Source organism: Calidris pugnax, unplaced genomic scaffold (assembly GCF_001431845.1).
Source record: "Calidris pugnax isolate Ruff unplaced genomic scaffold, ASM143184v1 scaffold27, whole genome shotgun sequence".
Classification (NCBI taxonomy): Eukaryota; Metazoa; Chordata; class Aves; order Charadriiformes; family Scolopacidae; genus Calidris; species Calidris pugnax.
Genome location: NW_015090893.1, coordinates 12,358,477 through 12,385,937, shown reverse-complemented (window position 1 = coordinate 12,385,937; position 27,461 = coordinate 12,358,477). Strand labels below are relative to the sequence as shown.

At 48.7% G+C, this 27,461-nt stretch overlaps 1 protein-coding gene across 1 annotated transcript in view; it reads right to left on the bottom strand.

Moving 5' to 3' along the window:
- Positions 1 to 27,461, bottom strand: part of FAT2 (FAT atypical cadherin 2) — a 63,886-nt gene that overhangs the window by 32,897 nt on the left and 3,528 nt on the right. The window contains exons 2-7 of the mRNA XM_014947761.1: positions 27,061 to 27,109; positions 11,569 to 14,854; positions 10,790 to 11,104; positions 3,659 to 3,720; positions 2,502 to 2,813; positions 1,640 to 1,850 (exon numbers count right to left, since the gene is read on the bottom strand). Coding sequence (XP_014803247.1) covers positions 1,640 to 1,850; positions 2,502 to 2,813; positions 3,659 to 3,720; positions 10,790 to 11,104; positions 11,569 to 14,833 — 4,165 coding nt within the window. The 5' untranslated portion in view covers positions 14,834 to 14,854; positions 27,061 to 27,109. The remainder of the gene's footprint in view (positions 1 to 1,639; positions 1,851 to 2,501; positions 2,814 to 3,658; positions 3,721 to 10,789; positions 11,105 to 11,568; positions 14,855 to 27,060; positions 27,110 to 27,461) is intronic.

Below are 27,461 nucleotides of genomic sequence, written 5' to 3'. Positions count from 1 at the left end.
TCACCCTACTGCTGCTCAGCCCTGGCGTGGCAGCTCCTTTCTCATGCCTCACTTGCTGGTGCCCTGTTAGTTCTCTATCACACGGGAAACACTGCTACAATGTCCTGAGCTATGGACAGGTAGAAGCACTTTTCTGTGATTTGTCCCAGACCTCAGCTTCTCCCTTCGCAGCTACTGGATGTTCTGGATTCTCCTTTATTCTCTTACCAGCTGGGAAAATCTTGGCTGGTTGTTAAATGATGTATCTTCTGTTGTGGGAGAAAGGCAGTGGTTGCCAGCCATCTGGACCACTACTTTTCTGCTGGGAAGAAGACAGAAAGAAGCAGAGACATAGGAAAAGAGAGAGCCATGGACACCTATCACTGAGAAAGGAGAGAAGGGTTCCCTTAGCATGGTGCCGAAAGGAAGGAGATGAAGAAAGATGTTGCTTTGTCAGAGTTTTTTTCAGACACCATCAACCCCACTGACAGAGCCTTTGTGCACTGGGAAAGGTGAATTTTTGAATTAGGTGCTAAAGGCTCCTAGATCTCTGTATGACCCACTTCATTGCCAGCTACTGTGATGCTTTTCTTCCCTAGCAGGGAAAATGAAATCCTGTCCTCTTCCACCAGTATAGAAACCAAGAGTAGAAGTTGGTGCACTAGAAACTGGTAAAGTTGAGGTCAAGCATACTGGCAGGAGCTCAGTAGGGAAACGGTGGGATAACATTCAGAGGAATATACCATTAATGCTGCAAACCCAAGCAGACGCTACTAATGCCACATAAACCTTGCACTGATATTGTCTGCTCCTCGTAGCATTGTATCTCTTGTTGCTTAATTGTATTTATACACCATTATCCCTGCCCTAGCACAATAATGGGAAAAACTATTCACTCACCCAATTAAGGCTTTGTCTGACGAGGGCAAGCCCTGCAGGCAGTGTCAGGGAAAGGCTGTGCAAGACAGATTGGGGCACCACTTCAAAACCCCAAATTACATGAGCACAATTTGCCCTTGTTCGTAGGACCAGTTCTGCACACGTGCTGCCTGACGAGTCCCCTGGGGTGACAGCCCACGTCCCCTCTGCCCTGGCACTGTGTATGTCTAGAGGAGGCCCTAGAGCTTCTTCACGTTTCATGTCTAAGTCATCCCTGGGATGCTGAGTTGAAAGGGAGAGTCCCACCAGTCAGGTCAGACCAGCTCTTTGAGGAATCCTTCCCTCTCGGCTCCCTGTCAGGACCATGGGCTCAGCAGGGAGGGAGCGATGGGGGGGTTGTCTACAAGACCCAGCCAGACACCTGGATCCTCACAGGCTGCTTTACCACAACCAAGAGTGTCACTCGATTCCCAGGAGGAGCTGGGGCTCGCATGCCCTGCCCTTCACACGACATCGGAGAACGCCTCAAACACTGGCAAGTCCCAGAATGCCATTTAAAAAAGTGTGTTAGATAATTGCGTTTGGCACTGGAGCCCTTGGACGGGCAGCTTTGTCTATTGCTGTTTAAGCCTTTTGGTGTCTGTGAGAAAGCTTTCCCCGTAGCTCACCTACACCTAAAGCAAACAGCTTCATTAGCTCAGGCATGCGAGTGCTGACAGCCAAGGGAGCTGGGGCAAGCGCTCCCAGACACCGCTGCCCGGCTTTAATTTCTGTGTCTCACCTGTGATATTAAACCACACTTGGCTGGGGCCCATTTCGATGCTGATAACTCCCACCATATGGTTTACGGGATCTGTTTCCATCACAGCAAAGTTAAAATGGGGTTCATCGAAAGCCAGTGGCTCTGAGGAAGGGCCAGGCCGGGTGACCCAGCTGATGTGAAGTCGCACGTGGGAGGAAAGTGGTGGGCTGCCGCCGTCAGTTGCCTTGACCTGCCAGGAACACATGTGCAGTCAAAGAGAAGGTTGATTTAGCCCATGGAAGCCCCATGGGAAGTTGTTTCTCCCATCCACCAGGAGTTTCAGGTCCGAGTGCACCCAAAATCCCACAAAACAAATCTTGACCCAGTGGCTAGTGCTCTGGCTGTTTTCAAGATAGAACCATGCAACCCAAATTCCTCTTGGCCATCAAGCAAATCTGCCAAGCTCAATCCACAGCAGAGACCTGGATCTAAAGCCTTGTTGCAAGGACCCACATGGTGTGGGAGAGCTTTAAATCTGTGTCCAAGACCCACAGCCTGTTCAGACTGCCAAATGGAGGTACCACTGAAACCCAAAGACTGTTCAGGTTCAGGTCCATGTCCGTGTGGGACCTTGGATCACTGTATTCATCTCTGAGAGTGAGTTGGACAGTTAATTTTAAATTTATCCTCCGTTTTTAATATTTTCTCACCTTCTACATTTCCTGTCATTCCCTCCCAGTTTCTCTCCCTGTAACCCAGGTCTGTGTCATTCAAGCTGTGCTCCCACTGCTGCATTCTCTCCATCTCTTTCTTTCTTTTATCTTTTTCTGCACCCTTTCCTCTCTTTCCCTCTCCACCCATCTCTTCCCATTGGTGCTCTCTCTTTTCCCTCTCCTCTCACCGTGAGTATGTTGTATTCGGAGGCAGGGAAAGCTTTTCTGGAGAAGACCATGCCAGTTGTGGGGTTGATGGTGAATATCCCTTCCTCCTCCTCCTCGATGGTGTAGGTGATCTGGCTGTTCTGGCCCTGGTCACGGTCTGAAGCAATCAGCCTGTAGACCGGCAGCGGCATCTCTGAGGCATCTCTCTCAGGGAGCTGCACCATGAAGAGTTTGTGGGGGAAGGTGGGAGGACTGTCGTTGGCATCCAGGACTTGTATCACGACTCTGCTGGTGGACTTCAGGGCTGGCTCTCCATTGTCGGAAACAGCCACCTGCCAGGAAGCAAAGGGGGTAGGTGGCAGGGCTGCCTGTTGTGACCCCAGACATGAACAGCCAGCCTTCATCCTGATGGGCAACGACTACACTAGGGGTTCTGTGGGGGTCTGCATTTGGAGCTCGACACCTTCGGAGAGGCTGCTCCTCTCTGTAGGGTAAAATCTGAAGGCTCTAGGTGACACCATGCAAGGCTTCTGCACGCACAGGGAGACATGCCTGTGGTTGCTCAGGATGATGGGTCAGATCCCACTGGGAGGTCAGACTCTTGGTCCTTAGGGGTCACACAACTGAAAACCTTTGTATTGCAGTGGCTTAGCAAATTATCCCCCACCCCCCCTTCGCTGTGCCTGTGCCTGCTCCCAGCATGTTGCATTGCAGGGAGAAATGGATTATCCTCTACCACCCTGATAGACTGCAACACCTCAAGATCCCTCTAATATAAATACACATAGCTTGGAGCAGCTAATGATGGGGGCAGGTAACACAAAGCTACACAGCAACGTCTGATACAATGAGATAAATCAGGGTGGATTTCTCTGGCTTGCTCTTTCCCCCATAACTTATTATCCATCCTGCTAGAGGACAATTCCAGTCCTCTTCCTGCATTCCCACAGCTTCCAGAACAGGCCTTTAGCTCCAGTCTTCAGTAAGGAAATAATAAACCCCGCAGTACTGCTGCAGCTGTCTCTTAGGGCAACGTACACCATTTAATTAAGTTTCCCAGCAGTTGGGAGCTGATGGGATGAGATTCTTTCTCTGTGCTCCAACTTGCAAGCAAAGCTCTTTGAGGACTTAATACACTTGTAGGTAAATAAAGCTAATTACAATCATCATTACCCACCTCTAGGATATGTTCAGCCTTGTATTCTCGATCCAGCTGCCGTGAAGTCGTAGAAATCAGACCTGCCAAGAAAGAAAGCCTTTGAGCTCCAAGACTCAGTGTCCAAGGAAAACCAGAGCAGATCTGTGCCCCACGTTGGCCTGTCCACCCACCCTGTTTCAGCTTCTCTTTGCCATCAGAGGAGAAAGCTCAATACCCCCAGAGGGCAAGTTGTCCACCTCCAGTGGGAATCCCTGCATGGAGGTGCTGCTCTTGCTCCTCTGATTTACAGAGACCAGGGAGGAGGGGGGACACCTCCCAGATGCTGACCTCTGTTGAGGTTTGTCAAGGCATTTGGTGAGAAAGGCTGCAGGACTGTGAAAACAAAACTTATCTTATGCCTCTAAGTAAGAAACGTTCTGCATGCGCTGGCACAAGCCTGGCCTCTTAACAAGTCTCGACTCCTATTTTCCCGGTGTTCAACCTTGCTCTTTGTAATTTGCAGTGTTTTGACAAAAGTTTTGCCTTCTGCCTTGGGAAATACCCTCTATACTACCACTAGAACAAATGCACACAGGCTAAAAATAAGGTACACAGTCAATAATAATGTTGATATATTGTTTAAGCCTTGTTGAGAGACAAGGTGAATCCTCAAACAATTGGAAGATTTGAGGGATTTCTGAAAAATACACACTAGTTAACTGCAGGGAATAGGTTGGATGCAGGAGGGAGGGATTGTGGCTACAACAAACTAGAGTTTAAACAAAATAATCGTAATATCTCTTTTTGGCCTGTCAATGACTAAGCTGAGTAGATGCAAGTGGGGGAATGATGGGGCTGAGGCTTGTGTTTCCATGTCTGGTTTGATAGTGGTCCTTATCGAGTGTCTTGACTCTTCACCTTTGAGGAAAAGCAGCTCTAGACCATTTTCACAACTTCTTTACAGATGATGGCAATTGTATATATAATGCACGATTTTCTGGCAGTCATTGAGTCTGACACTTGGAAGTGTTTTTGTCCATTCCCTGCGTCTCCTGTTCCCAGCGGTCACTGTTGTCGTGGTGTTTATTCCTCACGAAGGGAAGTCCTCCTTCCTCGCACAAGTGAAAGGCAGGGGGAATTCTCCTGTCCCCCACAAGCAGTGATACAGGATCATGTTCCTCTGGGAAGCACTTAGCGTGGGAGGCAGTGTGCATTTGCCGTGGTGTGAGCACCGTGCACTTGTGCGTCCTGAAAGACTTGTAAATCAGAGTTGCGCGAACCCATCTCAACTCCCATTTCTGGTCCAAAGCCAAAAAGGTTTAATTAATAGTATTGTTTTCAGTTGTATCACACCTCTTTGGTGCATTGCTGTCTGAGCACGATAGGCAGGAGACAATTTGAAATGGCTGCAGGAAACACTGGGCAGCTGAAGGAGGGAGCGGGGAGCAGCTGCTTGGAACAGGACTATCGTAAACCGTTTCCACTTGTTCTCTGGGATTATTCATATTTGGCACCAGCCGCTGTGCTAAACATTTATTTGATGCCTTTACAATCATAATTCAACACTCCTTAATGTGTTATGACAAGATGATTTGAAAGACTCTGCATGTATGTAATGGATATTTTTTTCTTTCTCCCTATTCTTCCTCTTGACATCTCGGCAGGTGAAGAGGACTCAGCAGTGGCCTGAGAGCACCCTGGCTGAGGACCTTTTGAATCCCTCCCTGGTTTGTGGGAGGCTGTAGGGTTCCAATAGCCACAAAACTCTTGATATGCATGGAAATGGTCTCTTAGTGGGGGCCTACAGAAGGAATTGCAGCACTGATTCACTGAGATCTCTGATGCTCCTGTCCATGTTGCCAATGGGCTGGACAGGACAGAGGGGCAAAGCCTAAATCTCCAGCTACCTCAGGGAATGGTTCATAATTTTGGCCTAACAATCCCATAGGACACATAGCTAGATATTGACAGAGGAGTAACCCAATACCTGTGCGTACACTGGGGATATTTCCAGTCTATTGGGTTGCAAAATTCAGTTGCAACAGACTAATGCCTTGTTTGCATTTGGTTACTGCATGCCAGCTGATGGAAGGTAACTTAAACCACTCTGAAGTGATTATTTGAATTTGCCTGGTCACACCCTGAAATTCTTTCGTGACCTAATGATAAAAATGAAAGAAAACAGGATCACAGCTGAGCTTTCTAGAGCTGGAGAAGAAGGACTGTAGTGAAGGCAGGTGAACTGGAACTTAATGACTGTTTGAAGGTCTGTATCACAGAAGATGCTCAGATCTCCTGGGGAGTAAGAGCTGACTCCACTCTCTATCACTGACCTGTACCATATCCCACACCTGTACTGCATCCCGGCTGGGACCCTTAATGGATGACATTTTTGGGTTTAGCTTCCTGACTCCACTCTCTATCACTGACCTGTACCGTATCCCACACCTGTACTGTATCCCAGCTGGGACCCTTAATTTTTGGGTTTAGCTTTATATGTGTCGAGTCACAAGTCAAAGGGTTGGCTTCTGCTCCTGACCCCAGGCAAAATCCCTCTGCCCCTTACCCTGTGCTCCCTGTTCCCCTCTCCAGAGCCAGTTACTGCTCTGCCTTGGGATCAGAAAGCTCTTGTGGTTAACGGTTAATCACTCTGATTGCCGTACGGAGCCGTGGTGCTGTGTGGCTGCCAAGAGGCACAAACTGCCAGCAGTGTTCACACGGCAGCCGAGCATCCAGAGACAGGGAGACGGGGCTCGGACGTGGTGCTCGAGACAAGCCAGCTGGAATTAATGCATATTTTTTATTTGTTGCTACTTGGTTATACACCCTGCGAAGCCGGAGGGCTAAAATGGAAGTGGAAACTGTTATTAAAGGGGAACTGCCATCAGCTTTCGTGGCCTGGGGAAACAGTTCCTCGGTTCTTTCTGCTGCCCCCCAACAAGGACCCAGGAAATGCACATTTAGTTTTTAATGAGAGTATTTTGCGTGTGCATGTGTGTGAGTTATCAGGGCATCCCTGCTCCCCCGGGAAACACCAGCCAGCCCATCCCAGGGGGCCTGGGATCGAGTGGGCTGTCTTTTATTTGTGTACTTGTATGTGGCCCTAACGTTTTCTGCCGAGTCCTACAGAGACTAAACAAAACTCTCAGAGGTTCTAATTGCACTTGGCCAATTAGCCAAGCTCTGCATTCACCTGAAGGTCCAGAAACGATCCCTTCTGTTGCTTTCACACAAGCTCTGCTCTCGCAGCCTATTTACACATAGAAAAGGGAAAGGGTTGCCTGTAATTCTCCTGCTTGCTGCCTGGAAAGGGGAGAGAGGAAAGCTGGTCGTGTTGAAACAGGAGCAGCAAAATTAACAGTGCATTGTTGTCAGGGAAAAAAAAAATAATAACTTCTGCTGGCAAGAGCAGGGCTGGGGTGGAGGTTGCTGGCCCCCTGCCCTTGCTGTAGGGAGGAAAATCTAAGATAGTGAAAATAGCCAGAATCGGGTTTGCAGGCACTGGGACTTTCAAAAGAGCCCAAGAAAGGAAGAAGTTGTTCTCCTGAAGTCCTCTTTCTGTTGTCTCACTCTTGCTTCCATTTCACCTTCTGTTTTCTTCTCCTCCTACCACCTCCCCTCTTTTCTCACCCAGCTTTGCACTGCTCTGTCCCAGCCTGTGGTATTTTGTCTCGGGGAGCCACAGTGCAACCATCCCTCAGATTCACAGAGCAGGCTGTGTCTGGATGTCCTTCCACACAGAGAAATTCAGGGAACCACAGGCATCCTGGGGAATCCCATGGACACTGACACAGCAGGAGAAGCACCAGAAGAGCAAGCACTAGGTAAGAGCTGTCCCTTCCTGGGACAGCCTCCCAATTCTTCCCAGTCCTGTCTGAACTGGAACCCACTTCAGATCAGGGACTGCAAAACCTGCGCAAAACAAGCTGAAAACCTTTCCAGCAAAAAAATACCCCAAACCCTACTATCTCTCCATGTATATCTATCTCTCTGTCTCGCACAAACACTGCTCCGCACCAGCTGCCAGGCTGGGCTGGAGAGATTCCATCGCCGATGGCAGAAAGCTTTCATCTCACTGCGCAGTTTTATTCTCTCTTCTCATTACCCTTTCATTTATTTTCCCTCTTTTTTTTTTTTTCTCCACCCTCTTTAGAGAACTGAGAGCTGGAAGAGCTTAGAGCCCTTCTGTGGTAGTTCAGGGATGCTGGAGCAACCAAGCCCTACCGAGGGACAGTTATCACAGCTGTTTCTGTCTCCTTGCAAGGCCTCAGAAGGAGAAGTCTGGCTATGTCTCCACTGGCCAAATCACTCCTGTGTGAGATACTGGACCAAACACACAAGCCCACTCCATGACCAGAAATAGGTTACTTGCAATAGTGTGGCACTGTGCCGTGAATAATCATCCAGGTCTTTTGTGCAGGGTCATTCTGGGTGTAGACGTGCCTGTTGTAACCATAATTCAGGACCTTAATTCCTATTAGAGCACAGGATGAGAGCAAGCTTCCTCCTTCTCCTCTCCCTCTGCCAAGGGGCTCCTACCAGGAGTGTCCTGCCTAGGAGAGACCCAGACTGACTTCTGGCCCTCTCGTGCTCTGGCTTTATTCAGTGCCATCATGACTCATTTGTCCTTTGATGCCAGTGTGGGGTAGGAGAAGAGGAGAGGTCTCCATCACAGTCTTTTCTGTGTGTAGGAGTCTCTGGGTGCTGGAGGAACTCCTGACACATGTAGATTATCCTGTCCTTTGCACAAATTATGTGACTAAGAGTAGCAGCCTCTGTGGTTTCCTCCTGAAACTTCAATGTTTATCATTGAATAATGTGATAGAGACTCAGTTTCATCACAGATTAGCAGCTCTGCCTACTCAAACTTTTGCTGTCATAGGATTTGGGATTGACCATGGAAGGAGCACTGGCAATCTGGATCATATAGATCTCTGGCACTTCAAGAACTAAAATATTTCTGGGTCTTCTTGTGATCATTTCCTCTAGGCAGTGAAAGAAGAGATGCATTTGTTGCATTTCTAAAACAAAGGATGTGTCCTAACTAAAAATCCAGAATAAACATCAGTGGTCTCGTAGCACTGTAGTGCTCAGATACTTGCAGTGTTTTCTTCCTGTTCAAATGTAAGTAATTTGATTTACATTGCACTGAGATAACCCTTTTTTGAATACAACCCTGCACTGATGTGAATGACCAGGAGCTGAAAGACCAGCATTTCATCTTCCAATGCTGCATTACCACACTGAGACCAAAGATTATATTTTTACTCTATATAACAGACCAACTAGCATGCCCTTGTTGGCAGAATGAAAATATCACATGGTTTTGCAATAAGCTGCCTACAGCCCTGAAATTTAGACAAGCTGAGATATTCTTTCTGGCAGTACTAGCAGATGACTTCTCTTTAGATACTGTAAGCATGAGGATACAAACTGCTCAGTTTCTGCCAATGTTTGCAGGTAATTATATGCTTTTTTTGGTGACTTGCAAGTAAAACAACGGATAACTGAATCCTCATCAGGCTTGGAAGCAGGTCCTTAAACAACCTCCAAGCTCAGGGTTTAAAGAAGAGACTTCCAGCAACTGTCCAAGAGATAAGATCAGCCCATGGGTTTTCTACAGGACTAACAAACTTATCACTCTTCACATGCAAATTACCTGACTGTAGATAGTGATGGATAGGTGATGACTCATACCCGAGAGAGCTTTTTTTGTCTAAGGTGGGAATTAAAGGGTTGGCTTAGAGGTGAGGTGTCTCCTTAGCAAAAGTTCAGATTTTGCCCGTGTCGCTTGTTTTACCATAAAACATGACCACCTTGGAGCATGGCTTTGGAGGGCTGTGCTCATGCTGGGGTGAAACTTTTGCCTGCAGCATGGAGAAGGCTGAATTTCCTGCAGGGAAAGCAAGCTGGTGCTCAGCAGACGAGCACCAGACTGCTATCCTGATAGCCATTTCTGGTCCGCAGAAAAGGCAGGGGTCATTTCTGGCAGTTAAAAGGCAGGCCATTTCTGGTCCCATCCAAAAGGCAAAGGTCTTCTAAAATAGGGCTTCTGAAGGCATCTGTCCATAGAGCCCAGCATTTATGCAAGCTGTCCATGGGGCTGAGTTGTGCACAGTTGTTTGGATCATGTGGGAAAGCTGGATACAGAGCAATGCCCTGACCTGGCTACAAAGCTTCTGACAGTGGAGATACTTACAGCTGGGGGTAGCACTGGTCACAGTTAGCTGGCATCTCCACTTGTATCTACATGGTGCCACATAGAGACACCCTATGAATCTCTTGCAACCAGGATTTCAGAGTTTCCATGTAACAATTTCCTTCTAAACATCCCCCTCCTGACCAGCTGCAGAGGACTGCCAGAGAGCCATCACACCACAGGCAACAAGTCATTGAGAGCTGCACTACCCTTTTTCAAATACATCCAGCTCCTTTCTCATCTGAGAACAGGCCTCTGTCCCGCTGCAGTAGGTGAACAGCTTTTATCATCCACAGGAGATCAAAGTCATGCAATTAATCCTCTCCCATACTCAGGCGCTGTGCCCTCCCTTCCCTCTTCTCCCGGGAGCTGATGGAGTGAAGGGCTCGGCACAGCTTTCCTTGCCAGACTGGCCCAATGTCAGCTCTGCTGGGATAGTTTGAGGAGGCTGTTTACACAAAACATCAGCGGGTTTTTGATGGCTCTGAAAGATCTGGTAATTAATCCTCAGATGAAAGATACAGCCCTGGAAGATGGCAGAAGAGGCTTACTACGCTTACTGCATTAATAGCACTGGAGAACGGGTGGAGCCTTTAAATGCAGTGGGATTCACTTTTATTAATCCTGCCTTGGTCTGTCTCAGGAACAGATAGTCACCTCCAGAAGGGTGTTTCCTGGCTCAGGCTGTGCAATATGGCAGTTGTTTATAAGGGGGAAGATTAAAAGCAACTGCTTGGTTCTCTTTAGGCTTTGAAAGTAGCGTATTTGTGTCATTCTAAGAGCCACCTAGATGCAAATCTAGGTTGAGGGTTTCAATCAGCCTCCCCACACAGTGTATTTGGAGACTGGAACTTTTGCTGCAGAAGGAAGTTGTGACAAAGGCAGCTGTGTGGGCTGTTTATACTGAATATGTAATGTCCTCTGCACACCTGGAAGCCTCAAAAATAGATGCTGAGTTGGGTCAGTCTTACCTGTAATGAGGTTGATGGCGAAGAGTCCTTGAGGATTTCCGGTTAGGATGTGAAAAGTCAGTTTTCCCTCTGAGCTAGAGTCGGGATCTAAGGCATCAAGCTGAAGGACGGAAGTGTTTGGTGGGGAATTCTCCATCACAGAGGCATAGAAGACAGGTCTGGACATCTGAGGTGGGTTGTCATTGGTATCGGTGACTTCAATATAAATTTCAGTCACAGAAGACAGAGGAATTGTTCCCAGGTCCAGAGCTAACACTGTCAGCCAGTAGTGAGACGTTCCTTCTCGGTCAAGTGGTCCTATGGTCCGGATGGTGCCTAGAAGAATGACAGAAAGTGCTTGTGAGGGATTTAAGCAATTCAGATCACTTTGTCCCTAATGCCAGGCTAGTCTGTGTCTCTAGTCTGTGTCTCTAGTCTGCTTCCGGGTCTTTGCTGCTATAAACTGTGGCACTAACCTTGTATAGGTGTGAGGTTGTGTGGAACATGAGGGTTTGCTTGTGCTAAGAGTAATTTAGTACACAAGTGAAAGGGAAGACCTCAGTATTTTCAGGGAGAACAGAGATTGATATTCCATTATTTTAGGTAGACAAACCCTGCTTGCTCCTCCTCAGATACAGGGATGCACATTGTACCTCCCTGCACAAGCAAGGAAGATTTGAAAGCATGGAACTGCGTAAGGAGAGAGAATACAGAAATGCCCTGTTGGGTCAAAAAGTCAGGCCAAACACAGCACGTAGCTTAAGCGTTTAAGCTACACCATTAAACTAAGCTGTCATTACCTGTGTCCTTTTCAATGTGGAAGACGGACAGGCCAGTGCCCTCTCGGAGGAAATATTGCACCTCTCCATCTTTCCCCTTATCGATATCTTTTGCTGTGACCATCATCACTGATGTGCCCTCAGGGCTGTTCTCCTGCACCCAGCCTTTGAAGACAAAGGAGGCAAAGCGTGGTGGGTGCAAGTTCTCGTTGACATCAAGGATGTTCACTTCCAGGTGGCAAAGGGAAGAGCGAGAGAAGGGCTTCCCACCGTCACTGACCTGCACGGTTAGATTGTAAGAGTCCTTCTTCTCATAGTCCAGCTCCTTCTCCAACCGGAGAGCCCCGGTCAGCTTATCCACATGAAACATCATCTCCTCATCATTGATGAGGCTGTACCTCACCTCACCCCCAGATCCAGAGTCTGGATCAAAAGCCTCCAGAAACAGAAGAATGGTTCCCACAGGCAGGTCCTCTGGGACCTTCACACTGTTGAGGGCTGGGAGGCATTGTGGGGTGTTGTCATTTACATCCTCCAGAGTCACAATGAGATCTGTAACAGAGAACAGCTGGTAGCCTGTTTTGGGCTGATCTCTAGCTTCTATTTTCAGCACATAGGAAGGCCACAATTCTCTGTCCAGGGCACCTGTAACTATCACTTCTCCAGTGACACTGTTAATGGAAAACTTATCAGTGGGAGTTAGGAGAGAATATTTTACTCTCCCATTGTCATCTGTATCAGCATCTTCTGCTTTCAGTTGAGCTATTGTTGTCCCTGTTGCTACATGTTCTGGTATTGCCACCCAGTAGGCACCTTGTGGGAATTTAGGAGTGTTATCATTGGTATCCAACACATTCACAGCCAAGAGTTTCCAAGATGATTTTTGTGGTGTGCCAAGGTCGTACACAGTAATGTTAAGAATGTAGAAGCTGGTTCTTTCATGATCTAGAGGAGAAAGGACTTGAAGGAGACCCAATTCCAGGTCAATGGTAAAGCAACTGTCGTCATTTCCATCTGAGATCACATAGACCAATTTTCCGTTAAAACCAGTATCAGGATCAATAGCTGAAAGGTCAGCAATAGTTGAGTTGACGGGAGCAGTCTCTATGATATCAATTGATCGTGGAAACCTGTCATCAAACTTTGGAGCATTATGGTTTATAAGGTGCAAGTTCAGAGAGGTTTCATCATCCTGCCCGTGGCCTTGAGACTGAGACTCAATGGAGTGTATGATGGTTTCTGTCAGTTGTTTCAAGACTCCAGTTTCCTCACACTGCATTTTGACGGGGAGACCTTGGCTGACCACAGTGATATTTACAGATGTTGGCAAAGCGTAGTTCTCTCCATCTGTTGCAGTTATTTTCAAAGAGTAGAAAAGTGGTGGGTCAGAAGGAAGATCTCGCAGAGATATTCTAAGGGATATTACTCCAGAGATGGGATTCAGTTCAAAATGCCGCAATTCATTCCCAGACTTGATTTCGTATTTGACATGCTGCAGCTCATCACTGTCAATTGCAGAGACCGTGGCCACAGGGTTCCCAACAGGAAAGTCTCGTGGGATGGTGCCACTGCAGCTCGCCTTCTCAAACACAGGAGCATTGTCATTGACATTGCTCAGCATGAGGGAGACGTACACCTCCGTTTCATGGCGGAAGGGTGAACCCCAGTCAGATGCCCAGACTCGCAGATGATACCATCTCTGCATCAACTCATAGTCCATTGACTTGGAGGTGGAAATGACGCCAGAATAGGGGTCAATGACAAAGGGAACCGACTTCTGGTTGGCTATGGTGTAGGTGACAAAGCCATTGTCTCCTTCATCTTCATCTGTAGCCCTTACTGTTAAGACACTGGTACCAGGAGGAACATTTTCATCAAAGGCTCCACGGTATGAAGACTGACTAAAACTTGGAGCGTGATTGTTGCAGTCAGTGATGTCAATGACAACAGTCGTGGATGTGTGACTGTTGACAGTTGTAACTTCAAGTTCGAAAAGAGACTGCTCATGGAAGTCCATTGCTCTGGCTGTAGTTATCAGTCCAGTGTGAGGATTGATTTTAAAGCTTGTGCTGTCAGGAGTGGGTCTCAAAATATATTTAAGATTTGGGAAGACTGGTGTGATCTTCACCATAACAACTTGGCTTCCAGCTGGGGAAAACTCACTGAGCTGGACCCGGTACACTTCTTTCTCAAACCTGGCAGAAACATACTTGGAAGGAGGTATATGGATAACTTTAATAGGAGAGAACAGTGGTGGTTTGCCCTTGTCCTTAGCTTGCAGGCTGAGGTTGAAACCAAATGGGTAAAGTAGCCAGTTGATCTCTTTGGTTGACACAATCATGAACTCAGTGCTCCCAAAGTAAGATTTGACGGCTTTGAAATGTCTTCCCGGATCTCCATCCACAAAGTCAACTGAATCTATCCCTGTTTCTGAGTCACCACTTTCTACAGACAGAGTTGCATAGAGAAAATCTTCAGCTGAGTCAGGTGGTGTCACCTTCACTGAGGAGATAGAGGGGGGTTTCCTGGCAGATGGCTCCACTTGGATCATGAGGTCAGCCAAATTCCCAAAGCCATTCCCCTCTGTGATCTTTCTCATTCTGTCCACAGCCAAGACCTGCAGGTGGTGCCTGCCTCGATGGGTGCTGTTCAGCCTGCCTGTGGTCATAACTGCTCCTGTGGTGGGGTGGACGGTGAATAGGTTGGACTTGGTGTTAAGGGCATAGTAGAACTCAGCGTTCTGGCCGGCGTCAGCGTCAGTGGCACTGAGTGTGCTGACCACCGTTTTCAGAGGAGTGTCTTCTCTGATGGACACTTTGTAGGAGGGGGGTGAAAAGAGAGGTTTCAAGTCATTTCTGTCCAGAATGTGGATCAAGACTTTGGCCCAGGCTTCGTAGGCAAAGGTGCTCTCTGTGGCCTTGATTATTAACATATAACTGTCTTTGACCTCCCGGTTTAAAAGTGCTGTGTTGCTGCTCCTGGTTCTTATTCTCAGGAAGCAAAAATCCCCAATCACGTGCTCCTCTGTTTTAAAGAGACCAGTGGTGTCTCCAGACACAATTCTGTATCTGATGTCCCACTCAGGGTCTGTCTTGTAAATACCCATTTTGACATAGCTCTCCACGTAGGTCTTAGGGGCTGAATTCTCATAGATGGTGGCATTGTAGAAGAAGTGGGTGAAGTGCAGAGGGGAAGTGCTGCCTTTCTCACAGCTTGCTCGGTGGACCACACAGTGCATCAGGAAAATGGCAAAACTCAGGAATTGCCTCCTGATAGTGACTTCCATGGTGTGGTGTCTCCTTGGGTCCTGCAGGTGTCAAAGAAAGAACATTGGTAAATTTTTTAGGACCAGTGTGTTAGAGAAAAAGTCCCTATGGGCTCAGCCTCACCTCCCTGCTCTGTCTACCCTGACCTTTGCTGACGTGGTTGTTAGCTCAGCTCTTCTGCCCTCTGCTCCGGTGAGTGACCTGTCCTTCCACATCCCAATGCTGGCTCAGATCCATTCACTTTCTCTCCCTCAGTTTCTGCCCTTGTAGAGGGCAAAATCTTCTTATCAGGCTGACTTCCTATTCTGCGAACAGTCTCTCCCTCCCTCCACTCTGCCTTCTCCCTAGTCAAACAGCACATTTGAAGTCTCCACCCCAATCCGAACCCCACTTCTGTTTTGTTTCTCCATCCTCCCTTCTCCATCTTAACATTTCTCTCCACACAAGTTCTTGCAAAGTATTTTCAATTGTCAATATACAAACTGTGATTTGATGTCTCTCCCCGTGGCTTGTCTTCCCTTTCCTCTCCCCCTGCCTACAGCAATCTGTTCTCCTTCCCCAGGAGATACACCCTGCTATGTTATGCAGATTCCCTCTGAATGGCCAGCTCTACAATGTGATCTTTTCAACTGCTTTAGCTCAGGTCCTAGTGAAGTTGTATCTCAGTTACTGCAAAGTTCTTCCAATTTGCAGGTCTGACCCTGGCTGCCTCCTCTGTGTTACTTGAAAGAGCAGATTTCTAGCAAGCCACTTATACCATGTCACCCTCAACCGTTGAGCAATCTTTCTGGTTCCTCCCTTCTCATGGCAAAGCCCCAGGGTCAGGATTCCTGTGGAGGAGCCGCCATCCATGACCACCCGCCATCAACTTCCTTCTCTAACGAACATCTGCAACTCCATGATTTGTCTCTGCTAACAAGGTGTATCAAAGAAGGAACTGGGGAGCACGTATATGATTAACAAGGATGTAACTTTATTAGTGAGCTTTGCGGAGCTTGTTAAAGGATCAAGGCCTGTTCTTTTCAAAAGCAAAGTGCGTGCTGCTGTGTGTGCATTTAGGGGTTGAAACCAGAGATAAGCTAAATATAGGTGCATATATTTCCCCTAAATATCCCAGGAGATCTTTATCTAGAACTGTTTCTTCCTCTTTTAAATTTAAATTATATATCAAGTACCTGCCAGTCATTTGGCACATTCCTGATTTAAACAGGGAAGACTTGTTTTTCCAGACACTTTTTCAAGACTCATCTCTTTAAAAGCCAGAACTAGTTCAATTTATAAGTCAAGTTGAATGTTAGGAACAAATTATCGGAGCCTGACTAACAATGTGTCATATTCTCTCACTGAGATATCTAATTACCGATAAATACAAAGCTGTAAACTTAATGCGTTCTTCAAATGCCTTTTTCCATGGTAAATAGATGCCAACCACCCAGCAGTCTCCCTTCTGTGGTCATTTCTTCTTTAAACGAATGGTCTGAAGCAAAGTGAAACTACAAGCGTTTGCAGAGAAATCAACACAATTTGAATTTGACAAAATTCAGACTCTTTTTTTATGACATCATTTAACCTCTAGGAAATACAACATCATCCCAAATGTGCAGCAAATGAAAGAAAATCTGGGAGGACAGGGTTAGGTGATCCAGAAAGGCATGTGGTTCCTTCTGAGGAGTTGAAAACCATGTTCTTAAAAGCTCTGCTTGTTACTTCACAACGCTTAAGAGTTTTGCAGCAAGTAGGGACTTGCCTAGAGCTGCTCCCTTCCAACATTTTCAACTGCTGAACCTGGAAAGAAGATGTATGCATGCTGCGTGCGCGTGTGTCTACTAGGACTGCGGAGCTGGAAAAGTCACATACAATTCAGAGTAGAATAAGACAGCAGAATAAAGCAGCAACAAAATATAGTGCTGGTCCACGAACAGCAGAATTAATGAAGCCGATCGCTTTGTATCTGGGCTAATTGACTTTTTAATTGAATTGTACTTAAATGGCAATGTGAACTCCTCTCTTATAAGACATCAGAGAACCCACAAGGCAGAGACGTTATGAACTCCATAACCACAAGAAAAGCTGGAGCTAGAGCACATGCCTTCTTGGGCACCAGCAATTCAATATGGGAGGATAACCTTGAGCAAGGAGTGGGTTTTTTGGTGTTTAGCAAGTTGCAAACTTTCTTCTGAATCTCTCCTGGAATGTCCTGCTTGTAGATTTCCTGACATCTAAGAAGGGCTTCACTTAAATTGCTGTTTTTTACCTCTGTGGGGGCATTAGCAGGGTTGTACTCCTCTGGCCAGCTAATTATTTTGCAAAACCTGTCATGACCTCATATTTCTGAGAGCTTTGCTCTCAATTACAAGCTGGGCTGAAAGCAATCAATGGCTTCAGCAGTTATTATGAGGGATGAAGAGTAACTACGCACATGGGGCATGAGGCAGAAGCCTCATTTCCTCTGGAAATGATCTGAAACTTTGAAAGGCACAGACAAAACTTAGGGAGAATTTTCTGGGAGGCATCACTATCAGCTTTTGAAGTCTAATAGTTTCTCTTTGTGACAGGACTCGTGCCCAAAGCCCCAATATTATCACAGAGAGCCTGTTGTGTCCCCTGACAGCAACTGCCTGTGCTCTGAGACATGCTATTTCATCACCTTTATTACTGCACGTGCATCTGCTTGGACAATTTCTGTATCAATATTACTGGGAAATCCTATCTCTGTTTGAGCAGTTCCACACAAGTCCATCTTTTATCTCTCCTATTTTATCCTTTGGTAAAAGAATGAGATGGAGAAGGTTGGTGACACTAGTGTCCTTCAAGGTTTGGCCTATTCCAGTTGGTTGTCCGGGGGGGTCCCAGGAGAGCTCGCAATTTCCCACCCCAGGACTGGAAACCATCATGTACTACTTGTAGCATGGAGTTTCTTCTTTAGCAGGGAAATGATGATGCACTGTCTGTCTTCTTTCTTTTTTTCCAGCATGGTTTTAATGTAATTTGAAGTGCAATAGATCTTCCAGGAGATACCTGTGCAGCCCCTCCTCTGTCTCCTGCTTCATTTACAGCACATTCACAATGCAAAACCATCCCAGAAGTGGGACTGGGACATTTCCAAAGGCCGTGGTGAAGCTCAACAGAAAAATGGGGCACAGTGATCTGAACAGAAAGTGAATCTGGTTAACTACTGCCTTGGCTCAGCTCCAGGGAAAGCCCCACTGGAACCACCTGTGGTCGGTAGTGAACTAGCAGAAATGTCTTTTGCTCTGTGCATGGGAAAGCTGTGTGTAACATGAAAATGGCATAAGATCAATTTACTAGCCCTTAAAATCCCAGGTGTAGGTGGCTGTCAAGGCCGGGTAATGCTGCCAAGCTCAAGGGTCCTTGCAATGGAGTTAAAGGATCTCCACGTTGAAACTGGGTGAAATCAACTGTGCCTGTCACAGATTTTTCCTGTAGATTAGCAGAAACATTTTTGCTGTTTTTCTGGGCTGTGCTTTTTCTGTCCTCGTGCTGATAGTAATTAGTGCATGATCCATGGGAGCTGTGGCAGGGGCCATACCCAATTCAGGGCCTCCACATCAGCTGCAAGCATTCAACCCTTAAACACCCTCACCTGCCTCTGGTCTCTCATCTCACGGGATCAGATATTTCTACTCCTGAAAGCTCTCTGCTTCTTTCTTTCATGGCTTCCTGGGGCACAAACATCCTTCTGGAGAAGCAAATGTGTTGGAGAAAGCCCATGGGTGGGATGCAGGTAAGGCACGCTCCCGACTGAGGGAAATACCAGGGCATCATTATGTGGTGATTCAAGCTCCTCTCCTAATCACCAGGAGAAGATCAGAGAGCCTCAAGGGGCTTTGCCCTCAGCCCTGTAGATGCAAACTCCCCGAAGAGCGAGTAAACACTCTGTGTATCTCTAATCAGAGCCTAAGCGCGCGTCTAAATTTAACATCCAAATTGTGATCCTCTGTCAAAGACATGCCCAAATCTGTTGGTTTGAAATGAAGGAACAAGCTCAGCACTGAGGTTCAAAGTGTGTGCGTGGGGGGGCTGAGGAGATGGGTGATTTGGGGGGATCAGTGCAGGGCATGGGTATTCTGGCTGGGGTGAGCGTCTGGGTCATGGCCCCGGAGGGTCTTCTGGGGAGGTCCTCTGGGGGGCACTCCCTGGGGGTCTCCTGCCATAAGTGGGCTGCTGTGTTTGTTGGCCATGTTGCAGAAAACCCCACTTTTTTTGATTCACTTCAAGAGGAGCATTTAAAAGCAATAAAAACACAAAACAAGACAAGTGCTGAGTGCATCAAGGGCAGCATTCCCCTCATGAGCTGTGGTGGGGGCTTGTCCCAAAGTTTTGAGATCAGAACATTAGAGAAAAGTCCTCATTTTTATGGGAAAATAAGGACAACTCTTCTCTTATTGCTCTTTTGCCAGCACACATCCCAAAATCTCTGTCTTTGTCCTTCTTTCTCTCTCACCACCCCCACTCACAGCCCCCTATCTCTCTCCCTTTTTCTCTTCACTAACAGTTTCCCCCAGGATAGGTACTGATCAAAACCATTACCAAGCATCTCAACATCTTTGTTGGAGGCTACAAGCACTGGGAGCTGGGGGAAAAGGGAGATGCACTTTGTTGTTTGAAAAATCAGTGATAGGGCAGTTTAATAGTGAATTTCAATGGTCATTGGGGAATAGAGACAGAGAGCAAAGGAAGTAAATCATATAAAATGGTGGGTACGAGGTTTTGGGAAAGTGAATTGAAGCTGGGACTCTTGTCTTCTCCTGGCTTGGGCAGTAGCTGAGCAGAAAGGGTTCAGCTACAGTTGGGGCAATGTCCTTACAGCCACCTGCCAAATATGATCAACCAGAAAGCACTCCCTGCTTTTTTAATGTTGGAAAGTCACAGATTAAAAAGTACACTTTTTGTATGGGTGTTGAGCCACGTCTGTGAGATGTTTTGGTTCCTGGTGTTGAAACAACCCATGTATGCCCTTTGGAGGGGCTGGGCTGCTTGGTTAATGTTTGCCCTCTCTTCTGCCGCAGCAATGCTGATGGGAATTAGATCCCTTTGGTGCCTTGCTCAGTTCTGGTGAGCTCCCTGCCTGTTGCTCACAAAGCTGGGCCTGCGGGGTTTGAATTCTGCAGGGAGACGGGTATTTTTTGAACTGTTTTCTTGGAGTTTAAAAAAAACAAACAAACCCATCCCTTCCCAAGCCATGGCATGGAGCCGTTCCCGTGATCTTGTCAGCGTGTCTCTGAATGGGATACTGAATCCAGGCTGGCGGCTGGGTTTATCCTTGGAAATCCTGCTCCTGCGTTTGGTTGTGTAGTCTCTGCCTGGTTTTGCAGCGAAGCAGAAGAACTACATCCTGGAGGTACTACACAAAGCCAGAAAACTAATGAAAAGAGCCCCTGAAGTTATGGTGTTTCCTTCCTTAATGTATCTCGGGGTTTTCCAGTGCCTGTGGATGGTTTTCTTTAGGCTGATGTTTGCAGAACTGTGTTTTGCACCAGCCTGCTTGGGGGCTGTGTTGGTGTGGGTACAGGTTTTTGCTGGACTTGCAGATTCCACCAGGGCGCAGTTGGGCTGTTCCTTCCCCATCTCAACTTTCCAATCTGCGAACGGCTTGGATAGACCTTTGGAAATTGTTTCCAGATTGCTAGACAGCCTGGAGCAAGGTGGCTGATCGCTTAAAACCTGGTGTGCATGTGCCTTTTACAACAAAGGTCTGCCCTTGCTCCGAGTGACCTGTGAAATGCTGCTCCTGTCGTGCAGCGAGTGGCCCATGGGCAGTGCCTGGACTCTGTGCCATAACAATTTCATGGTTCAGCTCAATTCCTGGTGATAAAATGGTTGTGTGGTGATGGGGTGGGCTGGACTAGGGGCTTCTCAGCTGCAGAGCCATGGAAAGCCATGGGATTAATGAGTGTTGTGCTGGTGTGTGGAGCAGTGACTCTTGCGTGGGCTGCTCAGGGGGTCACATACAGGTGTCCAAGCAGGAAAGATACAGCCCTAGAAACACCATGGGGATACTTCTCCCATCATCTGCCAGCTGGACCAGGAAGGCACTTTATCCCTAAAGAGCTTGGGTGCCCTGGGGAGCTTGGACTGGCAGCCTCTAAGGGGTGTTGGAGGAACTGAGACTCTTTTAAGGGAGTTTGGGACAAGCCTGCAGGTTGTTCACTTGCACGGGGCAAGTTGGGCCCTATGTTGGCAGACCTGGCATGGTGCTGGGACACCTTTTTTCTCTAGTCAGTCTGCGTTGCTGCAAGGGTTGGTAAAATTACTTCATTCTGCGGCAGAGCTTCCTTCCCTGGGTTTAGTCTGCTGCAGCCAGTGGACCTGTGAGAGGTCCTGCTAGGACCACTGTTCAGGGCTGACAGGAGAAGCATGGTGGGACACTATCCCTGGAGTGGTGAAGGTGTATGTACAAGACTTGTGCTAATTGTGCAGGAGAAGAGAGAGTGGGAGGGTCTTCCATGTGGAAAGGGTGTCTGGGAAGCATTTAGTTACTCTCATGTCCAACTCCTCCTTCCCCCACACAACTGAATGCTTTTGCCACCTTTGTCACTGTGCCAGTTGCTCACAAGTTGGGTGCTCAGATCCAGACTGGCTCTAAAGACACCTTCCCCCATTCCATCATACTGTGGCCTCCTCCACTCACCCTTTTCCCCCCTCAGATGTCCCGTTGCCCCATTCTTGTGACTTTGATTGTGCCCTCCTGCTTTCTCTTGTCATCTTGCCACCTGTGATGCGCATTTGTGTCCAATGCTCTGTGAGGAACCCAGGGAGAGCCTGATTTTGGTCTGCTGCCAACACCTAAGCCTGGCTCAGATATGTCACATAGCTGAGGTTTCTCTGTCATTGTTGTAAGCCTCCAGGAGCTCATCTGTTAGGCACAGGAGGACTTGAACAGGCTTGAACTCCCTGTAGAGTTATAAGGGTCAGTGATCCTTATCTGTCTTGGCATTGCAACATCATTCTAGAGCAAGAGTTAATCACTTAGCTCCAGAGCTGTGGAGCCCTCAGTGGGGGGCCTGGGGGTCTGCAGGAACCTTGTGGTGCCAACTGCCTTGCTGCTGGCTTCTGCCCCAGAGAAATTTTGCTTGTGCTAAAGACAGGGGGAAGCATCTTCATGCGCTATTCCTAACCCCCTTCCTCTGCTCTCCCTGAAAAGATCAGCTGCTTTTCCTCTTCAATGATCGCTTCCTTCCCTCCCCAATTATCCAGGGGGCCTGGGGGTCTGCAGGAACCTTGTGGTGCCAACTGCCTTGCTGCTGGCTTCTGCCCCAGAGAAATTTTGCTTGTGCTAAAGACAGGGGGAAGCATCTTCATGCGCTATTCCTAACCCCCTTCCTCTGCTCTCCCTGAAAAGATCAGCTGCCTTTTCCTCCTCACTGATTGCTTCCTTCCCTCCCCAATTATCCGGCCGCAGGCAGATAAATCCTGCCTGTGGTCCAGGAGCTGCCATTGCACAGATAACCAGGGAGGTGTTAAGGGATGGTGACTATCTCCTTGGCCAAAGATGGCAGCTACGACAGCCAGGAGACAGGGAGGAAGCAGCAGATCCCACTGGTGGCTCTGATGGGCACAGGGTACCTGTTGCCTGTGAAGAGAAACAGCCCTGGGGGCTGGAGACGAGTGGTGCTGGTGGGAAGGGGGCTTGGTGGGAGCTGCTCACCAGGCAGAGGGTGAGGGGCCCAGGGGCTGGGCACCATGGTGCAGCAGCCCAAATGTGTTGGCACAAGAGCCAGCTGCAGCGTGCCAGGAGCTCCTGAGAGCGTGTCCCAACTCTGCTGCTGCTGGGACCATGCACCCTTCTCCAGGATTCACATCCCATGGGGGCTGTAACTGCCAAGAGCCACATACCTTGGTCACTGCAAACTAGCTGGCCCAGCAGGTGTTTTGTGGCCACCAGCACAGGCTGCAACAGCCCATGAGGGATCCTGGGCTCTTTCTTGATTGCTTTCTCCTGCCAAAGCTCATACCGACCCTTTCACATTTTCCTCATGCTTGGGATGCAAATTACTTTGCACTGATAATCATTCCCCTGTCTGCAGACTGCTGAGGGAAGCTGGTGTGTGGGACCACATTGTCAGTCCTCTCTGCTACCTTTTTGGTCCACTGACCAGTTTCAGCCAAATTTAACCAGATAGGTAAAGAATTGAAAGGAGTTAGGTTTGCACAAGCTTGTGAAAAGCAACAGGAGAGAGGAGAGAAATCCAAATTAGAACTCCCAGCTGGAAGAAAAGGCTCTAATGTAAGCCCAACCCGATTATTAGACATCAGAGAATCCACACAAGAGAGAGAGCCCGAGGCAACCAAGCTTCATGAATTCTGCTGCTCACAAAACAGCTGTTTATTTAGGTGCTGCAAAGCCTGTGAGATCCTTTCTGGGATCCCAGCACACAGCTCTCATCTGACCCACCGGAGCTATGAACCCAGCCTGGGCTCAGCTCCCACCCCAGCCTGGAGAGAGGAGAGACTCTGCCCGGTGTCTGAAGGGGCTCTAACCCTCAGCTGTTTGACCTGGTGAGTCCTCATCCACACCTTAACTTGACCTGGATGTTTGCAATGAGGACACAGACTACATCACCCGAGTGCCAGCAGTCCTCCAATGCCCTTTCCGTGATTCCCTGTGGGGAACATACATGTTATCCTGCCATCAGTAAAATCTGTCAGGAAGGAGTCCAAGAGCATCTTGGCAAGAAGAGCTGAGTGAGGGACCGTGTTCCCCGCTGGATGCAGGTGAGGAGCCCTGGTGCTCAGCAGGACACGGACCGCTTGACTTCTCTCTGCCCTGCAGCACAGCCCTGGCCACCGTGCCTTCTCCCTTGGCTTTTTCTCTCCTACCAGGCAATTCTCATTCACCCGCAGACCTGTCCCTGCACTGATAGGAAGATCTTCTCATTCCTCTGCCCAGTGCCCTGCTGGTCTTTCCCTTCTGCTGCCTGAAGGTGAGCACGGGGAGCAGCTTTCCGCTCTGCCTGCAGCCTCTTTCACTCTGTTGCCATCTGTCTGCCTTGCGCTGCTCCTTCCCATCCCTCTCCCACATTCACAGGCAGCGTAAGGACACAGAAGACAGAATGAATGAGATGATCAGGGCTGGCCAAGATGCCAGTAGCCGTGCCACAGAAATTCCCTGCAGCAGACACTTATTGAATGCAAAGTGATACCTGCAAACTGATAGAAAACCTTCAGCTCCCAGACCTGCCTGTCCTCAGGAAACATGCCTACAGCAGCCCACCTCCTCTGTGGAGTCCACAGTGCTGTACAAGCTGATGGAAATCCAGCCCATGGTCTGGGGAGCTCAGCGTTTCACCAGAGAAAAGATTAACCCCCGAGACGGGTATGTTTGCCCGAGCTGGTCTCATTGCTGCAGAGTGTCCTTGTCATCTCTTGTAATGCTCCCAGCACAAGGTACTACCTCCTACCCTGGACTGTCTGCTGGAAACACGTTTCTGAAAGCTCTCGCCACTGCAACACCTCTAGGGAGCAGGCATCTGTCTGCGACACTGCTTGTGGCACCTATGATAACTGGGAACCAGGCTGGGCACACAGTGTCCCTGTCAACCTGAGCCATATGGAGCATCTATTCATGGCACAACCAGCCTATCCCGGGCTGACTGAGTCACAGCATCATCTGAGGTACAACCTGGTCAGTCCAAAATAGTCCCACAACATAAGTATATTAAGATAACTGTGGTTGGCCATCTCCCTACAATCTCTCTCCCAAAATGGCCCACTTTCATTCCTGGGTGGAGAAGCATAAGAAAGAAGGTATGTGTAACATGCTCCTTCTACTTCCCAGCATTAGTGCAACAGTTGTTCTCGGGCTGTTGTGTTTAATAACCTCCACTGGAGCTATCCATCCCAAATGGATCGAAACCTTGTTTGTAAGCCAAGTACACTTTTGGCCTCTGCAATATCCTGTGGCAACGTGTTCCAGAATTTAATTATGCCCTCTGCGGGGAAAAAAAATGCTTCCTTTGGTTTGTTTCAAACCTGCTGCTTGTTCGTTTCTGAGCTACAAACCTTCCTAACAGCCCTTGCAGCCTGCCCCTCCCTGGAGCTCCTTCTTCCAAGAATTAGGAAAGAAAGTTTCTTTGCTAATAAACCAGTACCTGCCCCATTGCCAAGGAAAAAGTGCGGTTGAGAGAAAAATTGCTTGCTCAGCAAATCAGCTTGGTAATAGACAATGGAGCATCGGTGTTGCCAACCCAGTTTAAGGAAAAAAAAAAAAAAAGAAGAAAGGGTAAGCTGAGGGTATTTAATCCTCTCGTGCTCGTGCATGATACAGAAGAAAGCCCGCTACTGCTTGAGATGCAGCTGCACTCGTATGCTCCACACGTGGCAAAAAAGCAAAGCGAGGTGCGTGGAGCAGGGAATGCCATTTCTGTAGCACGGAGGTAGCTGGAACAATCCTCCAGGACTTGCCTTGGAGCAGTTGGCAGGAGCGTAGGATGCAAAATGCATTAGTTTCTAACAGATGTTTGATTCCAGGTGTTACGCCTCCTTTGAACTCTCCCTTCGTACATGAATGATGCTTGTTTGTTTGGAGGGCTGGGAGACGCACTGGCTTCTGAGAGCATTAGGGTTTGAAATACATTCGTGGTGCGAGCTGTAGCTAAGGGAAAGGCTCAGGAGAGGAGCAGACCCTGCTGCGCTCTCCCCTCGGTCTCCAGGGAAGTCAGGCTCACTTTTGCAATGCTACAGAGCATGTTAGAACACAACAAGGAGATGGGGAGAAGCAGAGTGGCTGAAGCCCCTGGTTGGGTTAGAAACCTCCTGCCTGCTCAGTCCCTCAGGAACCCCAACCACGTATCAGACAGGATGTCCCTGAACTGTTCCCGATAACGTGAGGTGTGCTGCATATTAGGAGATGATAAGGGTGCACAATACCAAGCCTGGTGATTTTTTGCCTCCCTGAATACCAAGACAGCCCAGCCTTCCTCAGGAGCCTGATACAGACTGTTTGCTTTCCGTCCTGAGGCTCCGATAATCTCCCAGGTCCCACCAGCTCACAGCCTGGAGAACCATGGCAGCCCCCTGCGTGTCCCACGCCAGCTCTTTGCCCCTCCGAGTGCTGGGACCGAGGACACAGCAGGACCCAGGTCCTCCTACCTGGATCCAGGACGCTCTGGGTCAAGTGGGAGCCTGTTGGCCACAGCCCTGCCTGCCCTGACAAAGCCTGCCCAGCTCCAGCCACCACACAGCCCAAGTTTCCACACGTCCTGGAAACTCTCAACTCCTCACAGCAGCAAACCCAAGTGAGCGCCAGCATTTTTTTAAAGAGTTTTGTCCAAAACAACCCCTGTCGTGTGACAGCTGATCTTTGCCCCTCTGGAGTGCTGCACTCCACCAAGTCTGCCTTTAATTCCCCCGGGAGGCTGATTAGCTGATAACTGCTGTTTGGAAGGGCCCCCCCGGGGTTTGCTCCAAGTGCCCAGCTCTCCCACCCTGTATTTTCACCTCTTTTCTCAGTGCCGCGCATGTATGGGGGAAATAATTCCTGTACACCCTGAATGAGGACTGGATTTGCTCTGGGATTTCACCTTAGTTTGCCATCAGACACCTGATAGGGAACAAAGTTGCATCGGTGCAAACAGACATTGATATAGAGCTCCCGTGCGAAGTGGGGATGGTGGCTCTCACTGCCCATCGCGGAGGGGGACCAGGGCAGCCAAGGATCTACAGGGATCGAGCTACACACAGAGCGTGGAGAGGTGCCGCCTCGCCCTGGTTGGTGAGGTTGTACATGGCCAACAGCACCAGCCGGGCGCCATCGCTGCTCCTGCACCAGCACATCCATTGACTCCAGCACAAGCGTGCTCCCTGCAGGAATCCTGCCCCACGCAGACACCCTGAGCATTTCTCTGCCCAGTCCCTCCTCGCTTGGCACCGTGGCTTTCGCCTTTTCTACCTGGAGCCCACCTGCTCCACTGGCCGCAGGGTGCTAAAGTTTCCCGGCTGAGACCAGATCCCAAACTCCATGCAAACACAGTCAAAGATTTTCCTGGCTCCTTCCATAACATCCCCCCATGCTAGGTTTGCCAAATGGAGGAAAAGATGAAAGGCTCTCCCTTCGCATCCCAAATCCCTATCTTTAGGACAAGGCAGTTTCCAACAAAAGTTGCGCACGTGCAAAAGCAGTTTCGTGACCCAATCTCTGCATCCTCCATGCCTTCCTCCATCCATGCTGTACAGACTGCTCCCTGAGTCATTTCAACTTCCCACACCAGCGAGCAGCGCGCCTTACCTGTTGCAACAGGAGAGAGACCTCTCCTGAAGTTTACTGCCTCTCTGCCCTCGCCGCCGAAAATCCTCTCCGGCAGCAGCACCTCGCCGGCTGCCGGGGGTCCATGGCGCTTGCGAAGGGGAGGAGGGGGCTCAGAGAAATTCCTGCAAGAAGGGATTTTGCTGGCTGAAACTCCGGCAGCACAGGTTGGGAGCAGCGAGGGAGAAAGTTGCAGGAGGTGGAACTCTCTCTCTGAAGAGCCAGCCCTTCCGTGACGGACTGGAGGAGGAGGAGGAGGAGGAGAGGCATCGCCCGCTCCCTCGCTGGAGAAGTGTGCTTGTGTGTGTGTGTGTGTGTGTATGTCAGAGCTGGGCAAGGACCCAAGCCTTAGAGCCAAATAATTGCAGAGCTTTTTACTATTA